Source organism: Solanum verrucosum, unplaced genomic scaffold (assembly GCF_900185275.1).
Source record: "Solanum verrucosum unplaced genomic scaffold, falcon-dt-bn FXZP01000196.1, whole genome shotgun sequence".
Classification (NCBI taxonomy): Eukaryota; Viridiplantae; Streptophyta; class Magnoliopsida; order Solanales; family Solanaceae; genus Solanum; species Solanum verrucosum.
Window position 1 is genome coordinate 3,096,322 of NW_026020420.1, and position 20,069 is coordinate 3,116,390.

Consider the following 20,069-nt stretch of genomic DNA (forward strand, 5'->3'; position numbering starts at 1 on the left):
CTGTGATGATGTGACACCTTCAATCAGGTAAAATTGGATGCATGTATAACACATGCCGCCATGTATATAATATTTTTTTAATTGTTAAAAAAAATCTTCTTATTTTCTTTGTCTTGTATTTAAACTAAGTTAAATTAATCATTTTTTCTACATGACTTCTTTACTACTACATTTCCTTTTCTTACTGATTTTGTTATGCTTTACTTGAGTTGAAGGTCTATCGTAAAATAACCTCTCTACCTTCATAGGGTAGGGGTAAGATCTACGGACACATTACCCTCCTTAAATCCCGCAAGTGGGATTACACTTATTCCATTTACTTGCAAGTTAGCTAGATGCTAGTGAAATTTCCGATAAGGCATATGCTACAATGACAGCTTGTTTCGATGGTTGTTACCTATTGTATTGTATGTAACAATCTATTCAAACATTATATTTATTAATACAATACAATATAATACATTACATTACACAATGAAACGATATGTAACAGCAATATATCAAGACAAGCTAAAAGTTGTCAAGCCTTTTTTGGTATTACTTTCAAAGAGTCGCGTTTTCTGGTTATTGAACCCATGCTTTCATTCATATCAATAGAGTTAGGAGAGACACCATCAGGAAGCTCCCATTTGAATTCATGAAGCAACGATCCTAGAGCAAAATGCATCATGCGATGACCTAAAGGCAAGCCAACACACATCCTCCGTCCAGCACCAAATGGAATTAGCTCATAATGCTGACCCTTCACATCTAATTTAGAGCCAAGAAACCTCTCGGGCTTGAAACTCATAGGGTCGTCCCAACATTCAGGATCTCTTCCAATTGCCCAAGCATTTACAAGAACTCGAGTACCTTTTGGCATGTCGTACCCCATGAACTTGGTGTCTTGAATTGTCGCTCTTGGGAGCAAGAAAGGCAGAGGAGGATGTAAACGAAGCGATTCTTTGATTACAGATTGCATATAAGGAAGATTTTCGATATCACTTTCTTCAAACTTCTCGTTTGGTCCTATAACTTTTGATATCTCTGTTTTCACTTTGGCCATTGCTTCTGGATGGCGCAAAAGCTCTGTTAGTGCCCATTCTACGCTGTTGCTAGTCGTCTCTGAACCGGCTAAAAACATTTCCTGAAGTTTCATACATATGGAACAGTTTTAGTTGTATGCATAGTCAGTGTAAACAATTTTTGAATTCATAGAACAAACCGAATTTCATGGTTCAAAGTAATAACATATGCTGCAGAATAAATACTAGATAGTGTTGTTTCCGAAAGACTCTCGGCTTAAGTGGATCAAACTCAAGTAAAAGAAGAGCAAAACAATGAAGAAAGCATACCAGTTAATAAGAAAATGAGTGTAAAGTCTACAAGAAAGAGAAAAATAACAACAGAAAAATTGTGTGATAATCAAAATACAATAAACAATACATGGCAAGAACTACAAAGGTACGACTAGTACTACAACAGACACTAAGCCTTCGCAAGGCAAGACAACACTCTATCCCTACTAACCTTCTATCCTAATACGCGACCTCCACTTCTTCCTATCTAAAGTCATCTCCTCAGTATTATAAGACCATGTCCTATCTAATCACATCTCACCAATACTATTTCGGCCTACCTCTACTCCTCTGCGACAACTTAATAGTAGTAGAAGATAAGAAATGAAGATAGAGGAGTGAGGACCAGATGTTTTTGCCTAAGCAGAACAGAGTTTTCTTCTCCAAATACAACTAACTGAAATGAAAATCATTAGTGTTGAAAAGAGAATTCTAGAGATTTTACAAAAAACTTACCAGTATGAATATTTTGATCTCATGTTCTGATAATTTAGCTGGTTCATCTTTTCCAGTGCCTTCGAATTCAAGCAACACATCCAAGAAATCTCTCCTCTTCTCTGTACCTTTCTTTCGTTCTTCCTCGCGTTCCTTGAGAAACATAGACATGATCTCAATGGCCTTCCCCATGTCTCGTGTCATCTTCTTCCTCAATTTTTGTAAATCGAATTTTCTAAGAAACGGAAATATATCAGAAACATTAGGAATACCTGACCACTCCATAATCCCCTTCACGGCATTGAAGAACTCTGAGGCCTCCTCGGATTCTGGATCAGCCAAGTCTTTCGATAGAATCAAATTTCCTAGCATATTAAACGATGCTAGGAACACAAAACGCGTTACCTCAATTCCACTTCCTTTTTCAGCAGAATTCACTGCTTTTTCTATCCATTTTAACATATTATCCACACATTTTCGCCTTACTGGCACTGTTTCACTGATTTTTTTGTGTACAAACATTTCCACAGTACATATCCGTCTTTGAAACCGCCAAAAGGGGCCATATCGAGCTAAAGCCGGAGATCCTTGATAGTAATTGTTGTGGACCCACATTCTGCCGAGCTGGATAACTTGAGTGGGACACCAAGGAGAAGCACGCGTCTGAGGACTGTGCCTAAGAAATTAATTGATTATGTTGTGACTGGGGCAAATCACGTGAAGGGCCACACAAGTACTGAGAGTTAGTATAAGTAGCTAAAATGAGGATGAGTAGGGTAGTGAACAAGTTATAGCAATTTCTTATTCTCATCTCTGTAATCTTCTCATCCTCATCACCTTCTTTATCCTTATTAATGCTTTTGTATTATTTCTGTTTCATTCAAGTTTTAGATCTATTGTAAGCAACTTGGAAGTGTTTGTTTATAATATACTACTTGGGATCCTTATTGTTCCATTGGTGCTTTCATTGTGCCGACAATCATGTCACCGGATTCGAAACTCATAGCTCCCGACGGTTCCGACTCTTCTGGCCTTTCTGATGCTGACCTTCGTTCCCACCTGGCAAGTCAACAATTAGTGATTCAAGATCTTGCTGCTCAGGTAGCAAATCTCAGCTCTCGTTTGCCGTCGCTGATGGTTGCTCCACCTTCTAGCATAGCTGGTGGTTCATCTGGTGGTCATATGCCTGTTCGCCATAAACCGGCACCGGTTGAATTTGGTCGTTTTAATGGTGCACAGCCAGACGCTTGGATCTTTCAGGCTGATCGTTATTTTGATTTCTACGGTATTATCGCTGAACATAAATTGACCTTGGCTTCGTTTTATCTTGACGGTGAAGCCTTGGAGTGGTATAGATGGCTCTATCGTAATAAGCAGTTGAGTGATTGGCCTCGATTCACAGAGAAACTGCTTAGTCGCTTTCGTTCCCGTCATGTCCTTTCGCCGGAAGGTCGTCTGTCTAAGTTGATGCAAACTTCTACGGTTGCAGACTTTCGGCGTCGTTTTGAAGCTGTTCTGAATGAAACGATGACGTTGCCTGAGGAGTTTTTGGTGGAATGCTTTCTTTCGGGCCTTCGACCCGATATTCTAACTGCTGTTACTGCTCATGAGCCCACACGGTTGGACCAAGTCATTAACCTAGCCCATATTCAGGAGCAACGTATTATAGCTGAAAAAGGGCCGCCCCGACCCGCTTTTGCTCGGACCCAACCTTTATTGCCTACGCCGACATCCCAATCAGCTCCAATTGCGCCGACGACGCCTTCTAATGGTTGTCTTCCCTTTAAGCGTCTATCTCAAGCTGAGATGCAAAGTTGTCGGGAAAAAGGGCTTTGCTTCAATTGTAATGAGAAGTTTTCTGCCGGCCATCGTTGTAAGACTGGCCCTCAATTGTTGCTTTTGTCATATGAGGTCGATGATTCTTTGCTTATGCCGACTCCCGTGCTTGCTGATGAGGTCCTCGCCGAGGAACTTCAATGTTTGGAGGTTCAGGCTCACTCCACTATTTCCTATCATGCCTTAACTGGCAGCGTTTCAGATCATGTGATTCGTCTCACCGGACATGTCACTGGTTCTCCGGTACAGGTGCTTGTTGACGGCGGTAGCACACATAATTTTATCCAGTCCCGGGTGGCCAAGTTTCTCCAGCTCCTAGTGACGCCAGTCCCTATTTTCTCTGTAGTGGTGGGAAGTGGACAACTTCTCAAGTGTGACGGTGTTTGTCAGGGTGTGCCATTGACAGTTCAGGGATCAACTATTCATTTAGATTTCTTTGTGTTAGCTGTCCATGGGGCTGATCTGGTTATTGGGGCATCGTGGATGGCTACATTAGGTCCTGTGGTCATGGATTATGGGGCTCGTATTTTTGAATTCAACTATCGTGGACAGAGGTACAGTTGGCATGGCGATCCACCAGATGTGCAACCCATCCAGTTGCATAGCCTTCGTCGTTTATCAGCTACTGATGCCATCTCTTCTTATTTCCATTTAAAATTGGTGGTGGATTCCCCACCAGCAGGGGACGACACTTCACCGGATATTATTGCCTTACTAGACTATTTTTCAACTGTATTTCAGAAACCTCAGGGCCTTCCACCGGTGCGACCCCAAGATCACACCATCCATTTGCTACCAGGGACGGAACCAGTGAATGTCCGCCCATACCGCTATCCCTATTTCCAGAAGAATGTCATGGAACAATTAGTTGGTGATATGATTCGCGATGGGGTTATTCGTCCCAGCACCAGCCCTTTTTCTTCGCCTGTTCTTTTAGTTCGCAAAAAGGATGGCACTTGGCGTTTTTGTGTGGATTATCGCGCCTTGAACGCTGTCACAGTGCGTGACAGATTTCCAATTCCCACTATCGATGAGCTTTTTGATGAACTTTATGGTGCCCAATTTTTTTCTAAATTGGATTTGTTATCGGGATATCATCAGATTCGGGTCCGCTCAGGGGACGTTGAAAAGACTGCATTTCGGACTCACAAAGGGCATTACGAGTTCCTTGTTATGCCATTTGGTCTCTCCAATGCTCCATCCACATTTCAAGCGACCATGAATGATATATTTCGCCCGTATTTGCGCCGCTTTGTATTAGTTTTTTTCGATGACATTCTAATTTATAGTCCTTCTTGGACTGCCCATCTTGAACAATTACGGTTAGTCTTGCAATTGCTTCAGGAGCATAAATTGGTTGCTAAGCGGTCGAAATGTGTCTTTGGCCAAGCATCTGTTGATTATTTGGGCCATGTTATCACTACCACTGGTTTAGCAGTAGACCCAACCAAAATTACGATCATTCAGCAGTGGCCTACGCCTTTTTCTGTGAAAGATGTACGGAGTTTCTTAGGGCTGGCTGGGTACTACCGTCGGTTTATTCATCATTTTGCATCCATAGTTGCACCGTTGACTGACTTGTTACGTAAGGAGGCCTTTGTGTGGGCTGTACCCCAGCAAGCAGCTTTTGATGCATTAAGGCTTTGTCTCAGCTCCACCCCTGTTTTGGCGCTTCCGGATTTTAGCAAAGCTTTCCAATTGGAAACTGATGCCTCCGGCGTCGGCATTGGAGCTATATTATCGCAAAATGGCCATCCAGTGGCCTTTTTCAGTCAAAAACTTAGCAAACGCATGCAACAAGCTTCAACCTATCACAGGGAAATGTTCGCCATCATTCAAGCTGTTGGCAAGTGGCGGCAATATTTGTTGGGACGCCAATTTTCCATCGTGACTGATCAACAGTCACTCAAGAACTTGACCACCCAAACTATCCAGACACTTGAGCAACAAAAATGGCTTAGAAAATTGGTTGGCTATGACTTCACCATTATCTATCGACCTGGCCGACATAATGGTGCTGCGGATGCGTTATCTAGAGTTCCGGATGTTATTTACATGGCACTCTCTAAGAGCGTTCCCACTCTTCTTACGGAATTAAGACACCTTAATACCAGCCATACTGAGTTGCTTGCTCTAAAGCAATCTATTCTCACGAGCCCTACCTCTGTTCCAGCTTATTGTATTCGTGATGGGTTAATCTTTTACAATGGGCGTCTGGTTATTCCCTCAGGTTCTTCCTTATGCCAACAATTGCTATTGGAGTTTCATGCATCTTCCATTGGAGGGCATGCTGGAGTTGCCCGCACATACCATCGTTTGGCTTCTAATTTCTATTGGAAACACATGAAGCAAGATGTGAAAGTTTTTGTCTCCACGTGTCAAATCTGCCAGCAGGTGAAAGATATCAATCATCACCCTTTAGGCCTTCTTCAACCCCTCCCGATTCCCGAGTTGGTTTTTGAAGACATTGCCATGGATTTTATCACGTGTCTCCCTAGTTCAAAAGGCAAATCAACAGTCATGACAGTGGTAGATCGTTTGTCCAAATACGGACACTTTATTTCACTTCCATCTACTTTCACGGCCAGAACAGTGGCTGAGGCTTTTGTGGTTGACATCATCCGCTTACATGGTCCTCCACGCACCATAGTCACTGATCGCGATCCTAGGTTCATTCATGAATTTTGGCAGGAGATACATCGGCTGCAAGGAACTACTCTCGCCATGAGTACCGCCTATCACCCACAAACCGATGGACAATCAGAGGCTTTAAATAAATGCTTGGAGCAGTACCTACGTTGCTTTGTGGCCGACACTCCAAAAGATTGGGTTGCCATGCTGCCTTGGGCTGAATTTTGGTACAACACAGCCCTCCAAACTTCAGCTGGCATGACGCCTTTTGAGGTAGTCTATGGCCGCAAACCGCCGTCTATAACTCGCTATGTCATGGGAGATAGTTCGAGTGATCTGGTGGACCAGTTCTTATTACAGAGGGATGAAGTTTTACAGTTGCTCAAGTTGAACCTGACCAAGGCTCAGAAACGTATGAAAGTTAATGCGGATAAGGCGCGCACTGACATCCATTTCCAAGTGGGAGATTGGGTTTATGTCAAACTCAAACCATATCGCCAATATTCGTTACGCGTGCAGCCTTCCCACAAACTTGGGCGCAAGTTTTTTGGACCCTTTCAGGTCCTCAAGAAAATAGGAGCAGTTGCTTACAAACTTGACCTTCCGGAGGCCGCGAAGATTCATCCTGTTTTTCACGTTTCATTGCTCAAGCGTTGTATTGGACAGCCTGAGAATCAAGTGACTCCTCTACAATTGACTGAATCAAACTCTGATTTGCCACTACCATCTATGAACCTTGAGGACAAGGTTCTGAATTCGGAAGGGAGTAATGTTGTGGACCCACATTCTGCCGAGCTGGATAACTTGAGTGGGACACCAAGGAGAAGCACGCGTCTGAGGACTGTGCCTAAGAAATTAATTGATTATGTTGTGACTGGGGCAAATCACGTGAAGGGCCACACAAGTACTGAGAGTTAGTATAAGTAGCTAAAATGAGGATGAGTAGGGTAGTGAACAAGTTATAGCAATTTCTTATTCTCATCTCTGTAATCTTCTCATCCTCATCACCTTCTTTATCCTTATTAATGCTTTTGTATTATTTCTGTTTCATTCAAGTTTTAGATCTATTGTAAGCAACTTGGAAGTGTTTGTTTATAATATACTACTTGGGATCCTTATTGTTCCAGTAATTATGTGCTGAATTCACATCGACCAATGGTCGATCGGCGAAGGAAGTATCATGATTCTTGAATAACTCTGCAGCAGCCTGAGCTGTTTGAACAACCATAATATTTGTTGAGGTGCCAAGTTTTAACCACAAAACAGGGCCATATTTCTGTTTTAGAACTGACATTTTTTTGTATGGCTCTGTTCCTAGTTCAAACATGTTACCAAAAATTGGTAATCCAGGTGGTCCTGGAGGTAATTTGTAGCAACATTTAGTAGTCTTTTTCTGTGAAAAAAATAGGATGAAAACTGATAACAATATGAATGAAGAAAAAAATAGATAGCTCCATTCCCATTCCATCTCTCTTTCTTCTTTTTTTTTTGGTGATTTCTTTGGTTTGCTATAAATTATGTGATGGAAGCTCCCTATTTATGATGTTACATTGCTTGCCATCACCTCATAACCACTTTTACTTAGGCATCGTTTATTCGGTGCGCACCTAAATTATTTTTTCTAGTTATCATTCTGAACTTGGTAATTGATGTGGTGGGGAGTAATTAGGAAAAATAGTTGGAGCAGATTCGATCGAACCTAATAATTTTAGTTCAAATTCTATAATCAAGAATTCATAAAGATTAAATTTTGGCTTCGATCAAAGGCTGGGGTCTCGAGCTATAATTATGCCTCAATAATATTAGGGCAATGATAAATTATGTCCACAAAATGTGCTTGTTTTTTTTTTGGCTTTATTCATTTCCAGATATTTATCTCACATAATGACAAACGATATTTTGTTATTTGTGGCCAAATAATTGCGATTACTATTCGTGTAGTTGGTCAATCCCCCACTGTGGGGCTTTTTGCTTTTCACGAATATGCCTCTCCCTATGCTTATGTGAGTTTTACTCGCCCTGCATGTTTGAAAGGACAAATGTAAATTGAATTTGAGTGTAATTGAGCGTAAATTATACAGTTTGATATATTTATCTATTTATTTGGCCAAATATTTACTTATTTAGTAGGAGATTGTATGTAATTGTGAGGAAAGGACTCGAACTTCTAGTAGAAGTAAATCGTGAGCAAGTCCTACTCAATTGTTAGGCGGAGGGAGAATTTTAATAGCTCAATTGGTAACTGAATTTTATCTCAATGGTGACCGATGAGGATTTGATTTCCCACTTCGTAATTCCTTTCTCTTTTATTAAGAAAATTAAAGGAATTGCTACGTGTGTGTTGTTGACACCCAATTTTGGACCTCCACAATATAAATTAATCATCGAGCTTCTTAAATTCCAAACGATTTGAATAATTGACTTCATAAATTTTAAATACTTTTCAAGTCATTTTAAGTAATTTTGTCATTTTTATTATTTTTAAAATTCTAAAAAATAAATATATATATTCTATATAATTTTGTATATATTTATTATATTAGTATTTGGAAATTGTCTCAAAAGACTTTAGTTTTACCTAAATATTTGGTTAATTAATTTAGCTAATTATTAATTTATAATTAAATTAATTATTTTATGTCATTAAGATTAAGAAGCTCGTTAATTAATTTATGAAAATTTATCTTGTTGCAATTTTTAGCCAATTGCTTATCCTATCCTTAACCCTTTAAAAGACCAAAAAATGGGCATGTTCCCGACCCAATTCTTCTTATTAGCAGACCCAATACAATGCAATTCTTATTTCCTTTCCTCTAGCCCATTTCTTTTGTTCAAGCCGTCCCATTTCTTAACTCCAATTCAAATCCCAGCCCACCAATTCTCTTTACAGTAGTACCGAGACCCAACCCATCAAAGAAAACCAATTACAATACATACATAAGCATATACATACACGTACCAAACCGACCCGACCCCACTTCACTTCTTTTTCTCCCCTACGCGAGAACCAAAAGTCAATAGCTGCAAACCCAGAAATCGCGGACATCAGCCAAAATCGCGAGCAGTACCAAAACCGTACATCACCCATCGGCAAACCCATAACCCTAGCAACCTAATCGATCACTTCGTCGTCCCCTTTCCCCCTTTTCACGGAATTCAGCTTTTTCCCATCCCTTTTACTGTGGCTTCGAAAATAGCAGAAGAAATTCAAATTTTTGTTTGAATTCTTAATGGATTTCCCCCCCAAAATGATTTTTTCTTCTTCTATATATTCTCTCTTTCAATCATTGTTTAGGAGGGGATTTTTTTTTATAAAAAAGGAGGATTTTTCCAGACACTAATTGACCGCCCTAAAACAGAGCGAATATCATCAAAAGAAAAAGTTGTTTTACTTTTGGGAGCTCATCGAAATCGGCTCACAGTGGTGAAAGTTCTTCGTGGTCAAGTTCGAGTCCCGGTCTTGCTGCCCCGGAATAGGTGATCTCCTAGCCTATTTTAGTTCTTTTTTTTCCTATTTATGTGCTAAGTTGTTCTCTTTTGGAGCCTGCTCTGTAGTTCTTAATTCTATTTTCTCTTAGATTGAATTCCGCTCATGCTATTGAGTCACTGCCTTGATATGTGTTTGTTCAATTAATTATGTGTCTTAGGCTAATGGTCCATTTTCTCAAGAATTTTGTTTTGTTCTTTTCTTTCTAGTTCAAAGCCTTGTAGTTGATCATTTGTTATTCAATATTTTTGAATTGTCTACATTCTTGTTTGAATCTTATTTATTGTCTTCTGAAGCATGAAGAAATTGTTATTATTTTCCTTATATGACTTAGTTTGGGAATAAATTGTTAGTTCTCTTTTCCCCTTCAGTACATATCATATGATCTTTGACAATGTTATTGATTTTAATGGCTTGATTTCCTAGTCTAGTTTCCCATGTTCTTTATTTTTAGGAGCAACTCTTAATAGTTTCAGACTCCATAATTTAATCTGCTTAGTGGATTATTTTTATCCATTTTTGAACAAGTGTGGTTGATCCCAGGAAGTTTGGTTATTTTTTAGCATTTGAAAAAATGTTATCTTGTTAAATGGGTTGATTTTAAACTAAGTGCATTTGTTTTACATTTTCTTGTTAACTTAAGCATATTTGGTTGTGTTATGTCTTTCTTAGTTAGAATAGTTTGATGTTTGGATGTAACCGAATCAATCATTCTTGATTTGCTAAATTTCAGCTTCTTCCATTTGTTCATCACATAGCTAGTATATAATCTTCAAATAAGCTTAAAGATTTAGAAGTGTTCAATGTGTATTGGAATAATACCATGCGCTGCGATTGATTTCCCTAGATGATAATGCAATGTGGTTGGAAATTAATAATGCTTATATGTGGTCTCTTCCAATTCTTGGTGTGTAAGGTTAACTGCAATTGAATTTGCAATGAAAATGCCAAAGTTTCCTTTACTTTAAAAATAGTACATCAATTAATCTTCTTATATCCATTTGCTAATTTGTATTTATTTGTTCACTTTGTGTATGTCCGAGTGAGTCCTATGTACTCATGTCTACACCTCGCATTTCAAATGGGTCTTGGAGGCCTATAACTCCCTCTTATTGAGTCAACCTCATCATTGGGAGTAGGGGTGTACAAAACCGAACCGCAAACCGAACCAAACCGCGAACCGAGTCAAACCGAAAAAAAAACCCGACTAGTGGTTTGGTTTGGTATTGAAAAAAAAAACCCGACTATATTTGGGTTGGTTTGGTTTTAACTAAAAAAAACCAACCCGAGACCAAACTAACCCGACATTATATATGTAATTTTAAAATTTTATTTTATACATAAAAATGTTTATTAATATATAATTTATATATTTTTCTTAATCTTTCTCACAATTTTATGTTTAATATTAGTGGACTTTGGGCTACATTGTTGACTTGAGCCCACTTGTTATTTTTAGGAATAAACAAAAGCCCAAATAAATTATACAATTCAACTAGCCCTTTAATATTCTCTTTCTCATTTAACAAAGGTCATTTAGGTCAGCAGCTCAAAAATAGCTCTTCACGTTCAAAGACTTAGTCACTGTTAGGTTTTACTCATTAGCTATTAGGACATATATTGAGCTCGTCTTTTGGATTTTAGTTCAAATCGTCATCAACTCATCTTAATCTGGGTAAGTAATTGCTACTAACTCGTTTTTAGATATTTTTCTTGTATTGCCATTGTCAACAACATCACATTTTTGGGTAGTTGAATCATAGATATAAACCTAAAAATTATACATCTTGGTGTCCATATCTATGGTGTGTTAAGCTTAGCAACAAGATGATAAAGATGATGATAAATTTTTTGTATATAAGTTTCACTTATTTCTCTCTTTACTTATGTTGTTTCAATGCAATGAAAAAGGGGCAAGTGTTCGACTCATTGCTTTTGGTTCCATTTGTATGGAGGTTTTTGTATTGTAAACATTGTGATGGTCCGCAGAGATAAGGAAAAACAAGTGATAGAGATAAAAATTTAAGAGACTATTAGATTTGATAGTAGTAGCCAGTAATATACATCATACTTTTCTAACCAAATATTTTGTACTATATTTGTATCTGTTTTGGTTTCAAAGTGAAATATACTTCTAAGTCTTGTGCACAATACTTGAATGGAAGTCTTGTTGAAACACAATCTTGTATCAGAATACTAATAACTATTGTTATGTATGTGCAGAAACTTTCTTTTTGGATGGAAACTACACCTTCTGTAACGGATGTAGAGGTGATTAATAATATTCCTTCAACTATGTCGACAATATCTCGACAACAAGGCAAAGTAACTCCACATCGACGCATACCTCCTAAGAAGCAAAAACGAGCAGCTCCTCCGGTCACTCCTAACTCTGGAACTACAGGTAGAGAAACATCTCAAATTTGGGATCATTTCTCCAAGTTTATTGCTAAAGGAGGTAAATGTAGGGCAAAATGTAATTATTGTACTAAAACATTTGCTGCCGACAGTGTCAATGGGACAACTACGTTATGGAATCATTTAACTGTGAAATGTCTCAAGTCTCCATTTAAGTCCGATAAGTGGCAAACAACATTAAAACCTATCAAAAGAGGTTGGCCAGAAGGTGGTTCCATTGAAAAAGGGGTTTTTAATATGGATGAAATTAAGAGAGCAATTACCGAATTTATAATTATTGATGAACAACCGTTTAGGGCTGTTGAGGGAGAAGGATTCAAAAAATTAATGGCTAAAGCCTTTCCAAATTTTGAAGTACCTTCTCGTGTAACTGTTGCTCGACATTGTCTAAGGATTTATCAAGAAGAGAAAGAAAAGCTTAAGGAGCTTATAAAAAACCAACGTGTTTGTCTTACCAGTGACACATGGACATCAGTCCAAAATTATACTTATATGGTTGTCACTGCACATTGGATTGATGATCAATGGAATCTACAAAAGAGAATTCTTAATTTTTTTCAAACATCATATCACAAAGGTGAGACTATTGCCAAGGGGATTGAGGATTGCTTATTAGGTTGGGGCATTGAGAACTTGTTTACAGTGACCTTGGATAATGCAACCGCAAATGATGCTTCCATTAAGAGTTTAAAGGGGCGTATTGAAGATTGGAAAGGTATAATGTTTGAAAATCAGTTTTTACATGTTAGATGTAATGCTCATATTTTAATCTTGATTGTAAAAGAGGGGCTGGATGAACAAATTGAGCCTATTTCTCATATAAGAAGTGCTATAAAATATGTCGGTTCTTCTTCTTCAAGATTTGCTACTTTTAAGTCCGTTGTTGAGAAAGTTAAGATTGACACCCGTGGTCTTGTAAGTCTGGATGTTGAGACTAGATGGAACTCGACATACACAATGTTGGATAAAGCTTTGAAATTTGAAAAAGCTTTTACAAGAATGTATGTGGATGACCAGAATTATCAAAAGCAATGTCGAGAAATAAGTACAACAACAAAAAATCCATCAACAGATGATTGGAAGAATGTGAAAGCTTTTGTGAAGTTTCTTAATATTTTCTATCAGGCAACTTTAAAATTTTCGGGCAGCTTATATTCTACTTCTCACTCTTTCTTTCATGATTTTTTCAATCTCCGAAATGATATTATCAAGTATACTAAACATGATGATCTCATTTTGGTTGATATGGCAACAAGAATGAAATCCAAGATGGATAAATATTGGGGTAAGTTTGAGAGTATGCATATGTTACTGATGGTTGCTGTTGTGTTGGATCCTAGATACAAGATGCAATATGTAGAGTATATTCTTTCTATTGCATATGGCTCTTTGATGGGAAGATTAAAGTCTCAAGATATGAGAGATGTTTTGAATCTCTTATATAATCACTACAATTGCTCTTGCTCTGAAGATCCTAACGAAAATATTGAAAATGATAATTGTGTGATGGGTGAATCTAGTGATTTGTTGCAATCTCAGTGGGAGAAACACATGAATAAAGAGGGATTTGTTGTAAAAAAATCTGATCTGGAAATATACTTGAAAGATGATGTAGTGAAGATCAATGATTTTAATATTTTGAGTTGGTGGAAAGTTTCGTCCAGGAGATACCCAATTGTTGCGAAAATTGCTAGGGATATCCTTTCTATTCCTATTTCTACTGTTGCATCTGAGTCAGCTTTTAGTACAGGTGGTCGAATTCTTGATAGTTATCGAAGTTCTTTATCTCCAAAAATGGTAGAAGCGCTTATTTGCACTCAACAATGGCTACGATCGCCTTCTAAAGAATGCAAGCTTGAAGATATATTAGAGGAAGTCCAAAAAATTGACGAAATTGAAGAAGGTAACTTTATATATTCTAATTGTTATTAAAAATGATTCTCTGCTTTTGAATTTTATTTAGTATTCAATTTGTTTCAGTTGTTTCAGAATACCCCGACTCACCTTTGAGGATTGATTAGCCAGTTGATGTACTTTAATTTCACTTCATGGAACAAAGGTATTAGTTTATTCTTTTGTGATTGTTAATTACCTAATTACTGTTTGCTCTAAATAGCAATAAGAACTAAGGACTAAACATCAACCTAGTTAATATGTTGCTAATCAACTTAATTGATTTGTATTGTCTACTTTGCAGATGCAGGCTATGGTTTTTGGAAAATATATAAAGAAGATCTCACTTCAAAAATGTTTTGTTCCTCTAGGTACAAGGTCCTAGGTTGTAATTAATGATGGTGTAGAATTTAAAGACTTGAATGTAAATAACTCGTATTAACTTTTGATGACAATATTTTGACTATGCAAAAATTGTTTAAGTCACTATGTTACTTTCATGAATTTCTCTAATGTATAATGAATCACTCTTGATTATTGATATTATTTTATGATTTGTCCAAAATAGTAATAGTAGTAATTTTTTGAGAATTTGTGTTCCAAATAGAATGGAGAATTGCCTATTGAACTCATGGGCTTGCAATGCCAAAAGAAACTACTGAATGCTTTTCTAGGATGAAAAATCATGTTAGTGTTCAACGTTTTTTTTAAATCACTGAAAGAACACTAGTTCTTTAGTCTTTATAAAAAAACCCGAGAAAACCCAAATAACCCGAGAAAATCGAATAACCCAAAAAAACCCGAGAAAATCGAATAACCCGAAAAAACCCGAGATTGAAAAAACCCGACTATTATTGGTTTGGTTTGGTTTATATATATTTTAACCCGATACAAATGGTTTGGTTTGATTTTTAAAAAACCCGAACCAACCCGGTAATGTACACCCCTAATTGGGAGAATATGGAATTCGGAGAGGAAATCTATGTTATAAAAGAAGGTGGAACAGGTCTCGAAAAGTAGAAAAAGGGGTTGTATACAAGATGTATATAGCTGTATACACTTATATACAGGTCAAAAACGCAAAAACAAAACAGGGCGGAGGCAAAACACAGGTGTTCGGAAGCAAGAAATACATGAAAGGGGCCAATATACACGTTGATATACACTGATATACATAAGGTGTATACAAAAAGGGGAATTGGGTTAAACCCAAAAATAGCAACGAATTTGGCCCAAGAAAGGCCCAAATTCAATCTCTCCATTTCTCTTAAATTATTTAATTGCGATTATTTATTGTTTGTTGTTTGTTAGCTCTAACTTTAGAACTATTAATTCCCCAAAAGATGAACTATATTCTTTATGTTAGTAAAACCTTTTTATCAACTCATGTACTTTATTTGAAAATCTTTAGTCAAATTTTTTTATTTATTCTTTAATTAACTTAAAATGGTTCCTTGCTTAAATTAACCAATTTGGTTTAAATTATTATTTTAAAAGTATATCAAGTAATTTCTAATTAATCTAGCTTTGTTAAAATTCTATCCACTCGCACTTTAATTCAAATGTTTCATTTTGGATCCTTTTCTCTAAAAAAATAAAAATGAAATAAAATGTGTCATTTACTTGACTATTTTTCTCAAAGTTAACCAAATATTGTAAATTATTATTCTTATGTTAAATAATTTTTTCTAAAAAATAGTCAAAATAGATTTTAGTCAAGTCACAGGTCAATTGCATGTTAGTGGACACTTCAAATACTTAAACCCTTCTCGAAGTGTAAATTGAATTCCGAACCCTCTTTGGTATTTTTAAATGATTTTTTCTGTTTAAATCTTTAAAAATTATAAGTTTTCTTAATTTCTTTAAAAAATTAAGTGGCAACTCTTTTCTAAGTATTTTTCTCAAATTATTTTATACTTAGAACATTTCAAAAAAGTGATTTTGCTAAAGATAGGAAAATTATGGCACAACATGTGTAATTAGCTATATGAAGTTATTAAAATGTTTTGAAAATAGTAACCTTTTTTTTTATCCGATTTGTTACTTACGTGTTTGACTAAATTTGAATTCGCATAAAAAAATCTCATAATACCGTCAGAAAAAGTAATTGTATGATTAAAAAATTAGGATGCGAGATTGAGATACCTTAAATATGGGAGAAGAGGTGTATATATTTAAGAAGGTATAAGAGATTGATAATAGTAAAAATTAGGAGTAGTAAATTGTAAAAAAATCGGACAAAATATTCAATATCAGTTGATTTTCTTTGTTTTTATCTTTGATAAGAGTTTGATTCTCTATAATATTTCCCTAATCGGACAAAATATTCAATATCAGAATGATCCTGATTTTAGAAATATTCAGTCTCATGGTGGGATCATGAAATTCAATGTGTTTGGACTTTGGCAATTTGATGAACATATATTTATGGGTGTGACAGAATTGAAATGGAAACCAGATTTTGCTTAAAGTCTCTTGTAGAAGGAATATGACAAGAACATGTCTACATAAACATAAATTTAGCCATGGTTGGCTATGTTTTAATGTAAATTTTTAAAAAGTTATTTTTAAAATGAAAATAATATTTAAAAGTTGGTACAACTCTGTTTGGCCATGAATAAAATTTGGAGGTATCTTTAACTTTTTGATGAGTATTTAGAATGAAATACATTTTTATTCTTTTCAAATACTTAAAACTTTTAGGTTTAAAATTTAACTCAGTGAAAAGTTTTCATGATTAAACACTGCCGCAAAAGAGATTATCCCAGAGAGAAGTGAAAGCGTTAATCAAAATATTATTTTTTACCTCCTTATCTTAACTGATAAAATAACACAGAAAATATGTGATAACATAATCAATGGAGGCAGGATTAATTTATAAAAATTAAAACTTCATTTGATTTGATGCATCATAAGTAATCAGTTTAATAGATAAGATTTGTTCTTCATACTATTAATTATGAGTTCAATATTAATTGAATCACACATAAAATAATAAAAAAGTCTTAACAAATACTCACTAGTTGCTCCATCTCATTGTAACGATTCATAGATCCTGATGGATATTCACACTTTGGTATTATGTTAGTACATATATAAATTAACTATGATTAAATGATAAAAAAATTATATGATCACTAGGTGTGTGCAAATTTATTTATTTTTCTCTATGAAGTTGTATTATTACAAAGTTAAGTAACGCATAACTAGGAAATGTACTAATTTTCGCGATAAATTTGAAAATGGTGAGTTAATTAACTAGTGGTATTAATTTATAAGTTTAAATCATTCATTATATGAATTTCTCCAAATTATAATCTTATTCAAAGATCTAGTAAACATACATTTAGTACAAGCACTACAAATACTTAGTAGTATTACAAAGAAAAATATATAAACATACCTAATTAGTAAGTCTCAAATACTTGTTGCCTTGTTGGCTCTATAAGGTTTGAAGTGAGGTGTTTATCATTCGAGCAACTCTCTCTTGTCGTTAATATGCAACTAGATAAATAGTCAAGCCTTTTTTGGTATCACTTTCAAAGAGTCGCGTTTTCTTGCTGTTACTCCCATGCTTTCATCCATATTGATAGATGTAGGAGAGATACCATCAGGAAGCTCCCATTCAAATTCATGAAGCAACGATCCGAGAGTGAAATGCATCATTCGATGGCCTAAAGGCAAGCCAACACACATTCTTCGTCCAGCACCAAATGGAATTAGCTCATAATGCTGACCCTTCACGTCTATTTTTGAGCCAAGAAACCTCTCAGGCTTGAAACTCATTGGGTCGTCCCAACATTCAGGATCTCTTCCAATTGCCCAGGCATTTACGAGGACTTGAGTGCCTTTCAATATGTCGTACCCCATGAACTTAGTGTCTTGAATTGTCTCTCTTGGGATCAAGAAAGGCAGAGGAGGATGTAAACGAAGTGATTCTTTGATTACAGCTTGCATATAAGGAAGATTTTCGATATCACTTTCTTCAAACTTGTTGTTTAATCCTACTACTTTTGATATCTCTGTTTTCACTTTGGACATTGCTTCTGGATGACGCAAAAGCTCTGTTAGTGCCCATTCTACACTGCTGCTCGTCGTCTCTGAACCAGCTAAAAACATTTCCTGTTGTTTCATACATATGCAACACGAGTTTAAGTTTTATATACTGTCAGTATAGACAATTTCAAGTTTCGAACAGATATAGTCAACCGCTTTGACACTAGTTCACAAATATGGGACAAGTGTATCTATGAAAATTTCGAATAATATAATAGCAAAATTTTGAGATCTATAAAACTTACCACTATTAGTACTTTGATCTCATGTTCTGATAATTTAGCTGGTTCATCTTTTCCAGTGCCTTCGAATTCAAGCAACACATCCAAGAAATCTTTCCTCTTCTCCATACCTTTCTTTCGTTCTTCCTCGCGTTCTTTGAGTAACATAGACATGATCTCCATCGCCTTCCCCATGTCTCGTGTCATCTTCTTCCTCAATTTTTGTAAATCGAACTTTCTAAGAAACGGAAATATATCAGAAACATTAGCAATACCTGACCACTCCATGATTCCCTTCATAGCATTGAAGAAATCCGAGGCCTCCTCGGATTCTGGATCAGCCAAGTCTTTCGATAGAACCAAATTCCCTAGCATATTAAACGATGCTAGGAATACAAAACGCGTTACCTCAATTCCACTTCCTTTTTCAGCAGAATTCACTGCTTTTTCTATCCATTTTAACATATTATCCACACATTTTCGCCTTACTGGTACTGTTTCATTGATTTTTTTGTGTACAAACATTTCCACAGTACATATCCGCCTTTGGAATCGCCAAAAGGAGCCATATCGGCCTATAGCCAGAGACCCTTGATAGTAATTATGTGCCTGATTTACATCGACCATTGGTCGATCTGCGAAGGAAGTATCATGGTTCTTAAATAATTCTGCAGCAGCATGAGCTGTTTGAACAACCATAATGTTTGTTGAGGGGCCAAGTTTTAACCCCAAAACAGGGCCATATTTCTGTTGTAGAACTGACATTTTTTTGTAAGGCTCTTTTCCTAGTTCAAACATGTTACCAAAAATTGGTAATCCAGGTGGTCCTGGAGGTAATTTGTAAGAACATTTAGTACTCTTTTTCTGAGAAAAAAATAGGATGAAAACTGGTAACAAGATGATTGCAGAGAAAAACAGATAGCTCCATTCCCATTCCATTTTATTTTTTTTGGTTGACTTTACTGGTTTGCTGTAAATTGTGTAATGATAAGCTCTTATTTATAATTATTTATTTTTGAAACATGGTCTGATAGATAAAGTTCTATTAAATGATTTCACCTATCTCATAACCCTTTTAACTTGGAATTGTTTATTCAATGGATCCTGAATTTTATATTGTGTCGGCTCAGCCTACACAGATTTTGAAATTTAACGAGTCAAGTGGGACTAACCCCTCATTTAAAGGACCCTTAAAACAGCCAACCGAACCCTCTAAGTGGGTTGCAGTCTTGCAGTCCCAATGGAACTGACTTATATGGACAACTCTAGTAATTTGATAACCTTTACCCCGAATGAGTGGGAACTAATATAGCAGAATAGTCGAATATAAGGAGTAATTAGGAAAATGAATGTCAAGAAAATGACAAAAGTCTCACATTAATGTTAATGAGATGGGTGTACTCTGTATAAGTCTTGGGCAATACTCCCTTGAGCTCTCTTTTGGGGGTTGAGTTAGGCATAATACCTAATTTCACATGATATTAGAGCAAGATAAAAGTTCAAAAGACTCGTTCACGCACCAGATGCTAAGCACTTGTCATGAAGTGGGGTGTTAAAGAATGACAATATTCAATGACAATTGACAAATGTGTATTGAATATAATAGATAAAAGTTCAAATATTGGCATCATGTCCACCTCTCTAGCCATATGCTCCTTCCGTTCGAATTTACTTGTCAAATAGGGGTTCTACTTTTACTTGTTATTTTTGACGAATTGAGAAATAATTTTGTTTTTCTATTATACTCTCAAATTA

At 36.3% G+C, this 20,069-nt stretch overlaps 2 protein-coding genes across 2 annotated transcripts; both read right to left on the minus strand.

Moving 5' to 3' along the window:
* Positions 1-520: 520 nt before the first annotated feature.
* LOC125806807 (cytochrome P450 76A2-like) lies at positions 521-7,707 on the minus strand. Its single transcript, XM_049486558.1, has 3 exons — positions 7,374-7,707; positions 1,794-2,374; positions 521-1,126 (listed from the first exon to the last, which is right to left on the minus strand). Exons 1-3 carry the CDS (start codon positions 7,705-7,707, stop codon positions 521-523), a joined length of 1,521 nt encoding a protein of 506 aa, XP_049342515.1.
* Positions 7,708-17,338: 9,631 nt separating this feature from the next.
* Positions 17,339-19,259, minus strand: LOC125806804 (cytochrome P450 76A2-like). Its single transcript, XM_049486556.1, has 2 exons — positions 18,339-19,259; positions 17,339-18,159 (listed from the first exon to the last, which is right to left on the minus strand). The coding sequence occupies exons 1-2, from the start codon at positions 19,251-19,253 to the stop codon at positions 17,554-17,556; spliced, it is 1,521 nt and encodes a 506-aa protein (XP_049342513.1). The 5' UTR covers positions 19,254-19,259; the 3' UTR covers positions 17,339-17,553.
* Between the last annotated feature and the right edge of the window lie 810 nt (positions 19,260-20,069).

Bases quoted from the DNA above. Each gene is read 5' to 3' on its own strand.
- LOC125806807 (XM_049486558.1), bottom strand. From the start codon at position 7,707: ATGGAATGGGAATGGAGCTATCTATTTTTTTCTTCATTCATATTGTTA. The intron at 2,375-7,373 runs ATAATTACTGGA...TGTGGGTCCACA, and splicing joins GGTCGATGTGAATTCAGCAC to ACAATTACTATCAAGGATCT. The intron at 1,127-1,793 runs GTAAGTTTTTTG...ATGAAACTTCAG, and splicing joins AGATCAAAATATTCATACTG to GAAATGTTTTTAGCCGGTTC.
- LOC125806804 (XM_049486556.1), bottom strand. From the start codon at position 19,253: ATGGAATGGGAATGGAGCTATCTGTTTTTCTCTGCAATCATCTTGTTA. The intron at 18,160-18,338 runs GTAAGTTTTATA...ATGAAACAACAG, and splicing joins AGATCAAAGTACTAATAGTG to GAAATGTTTTTAGCTGGTTC.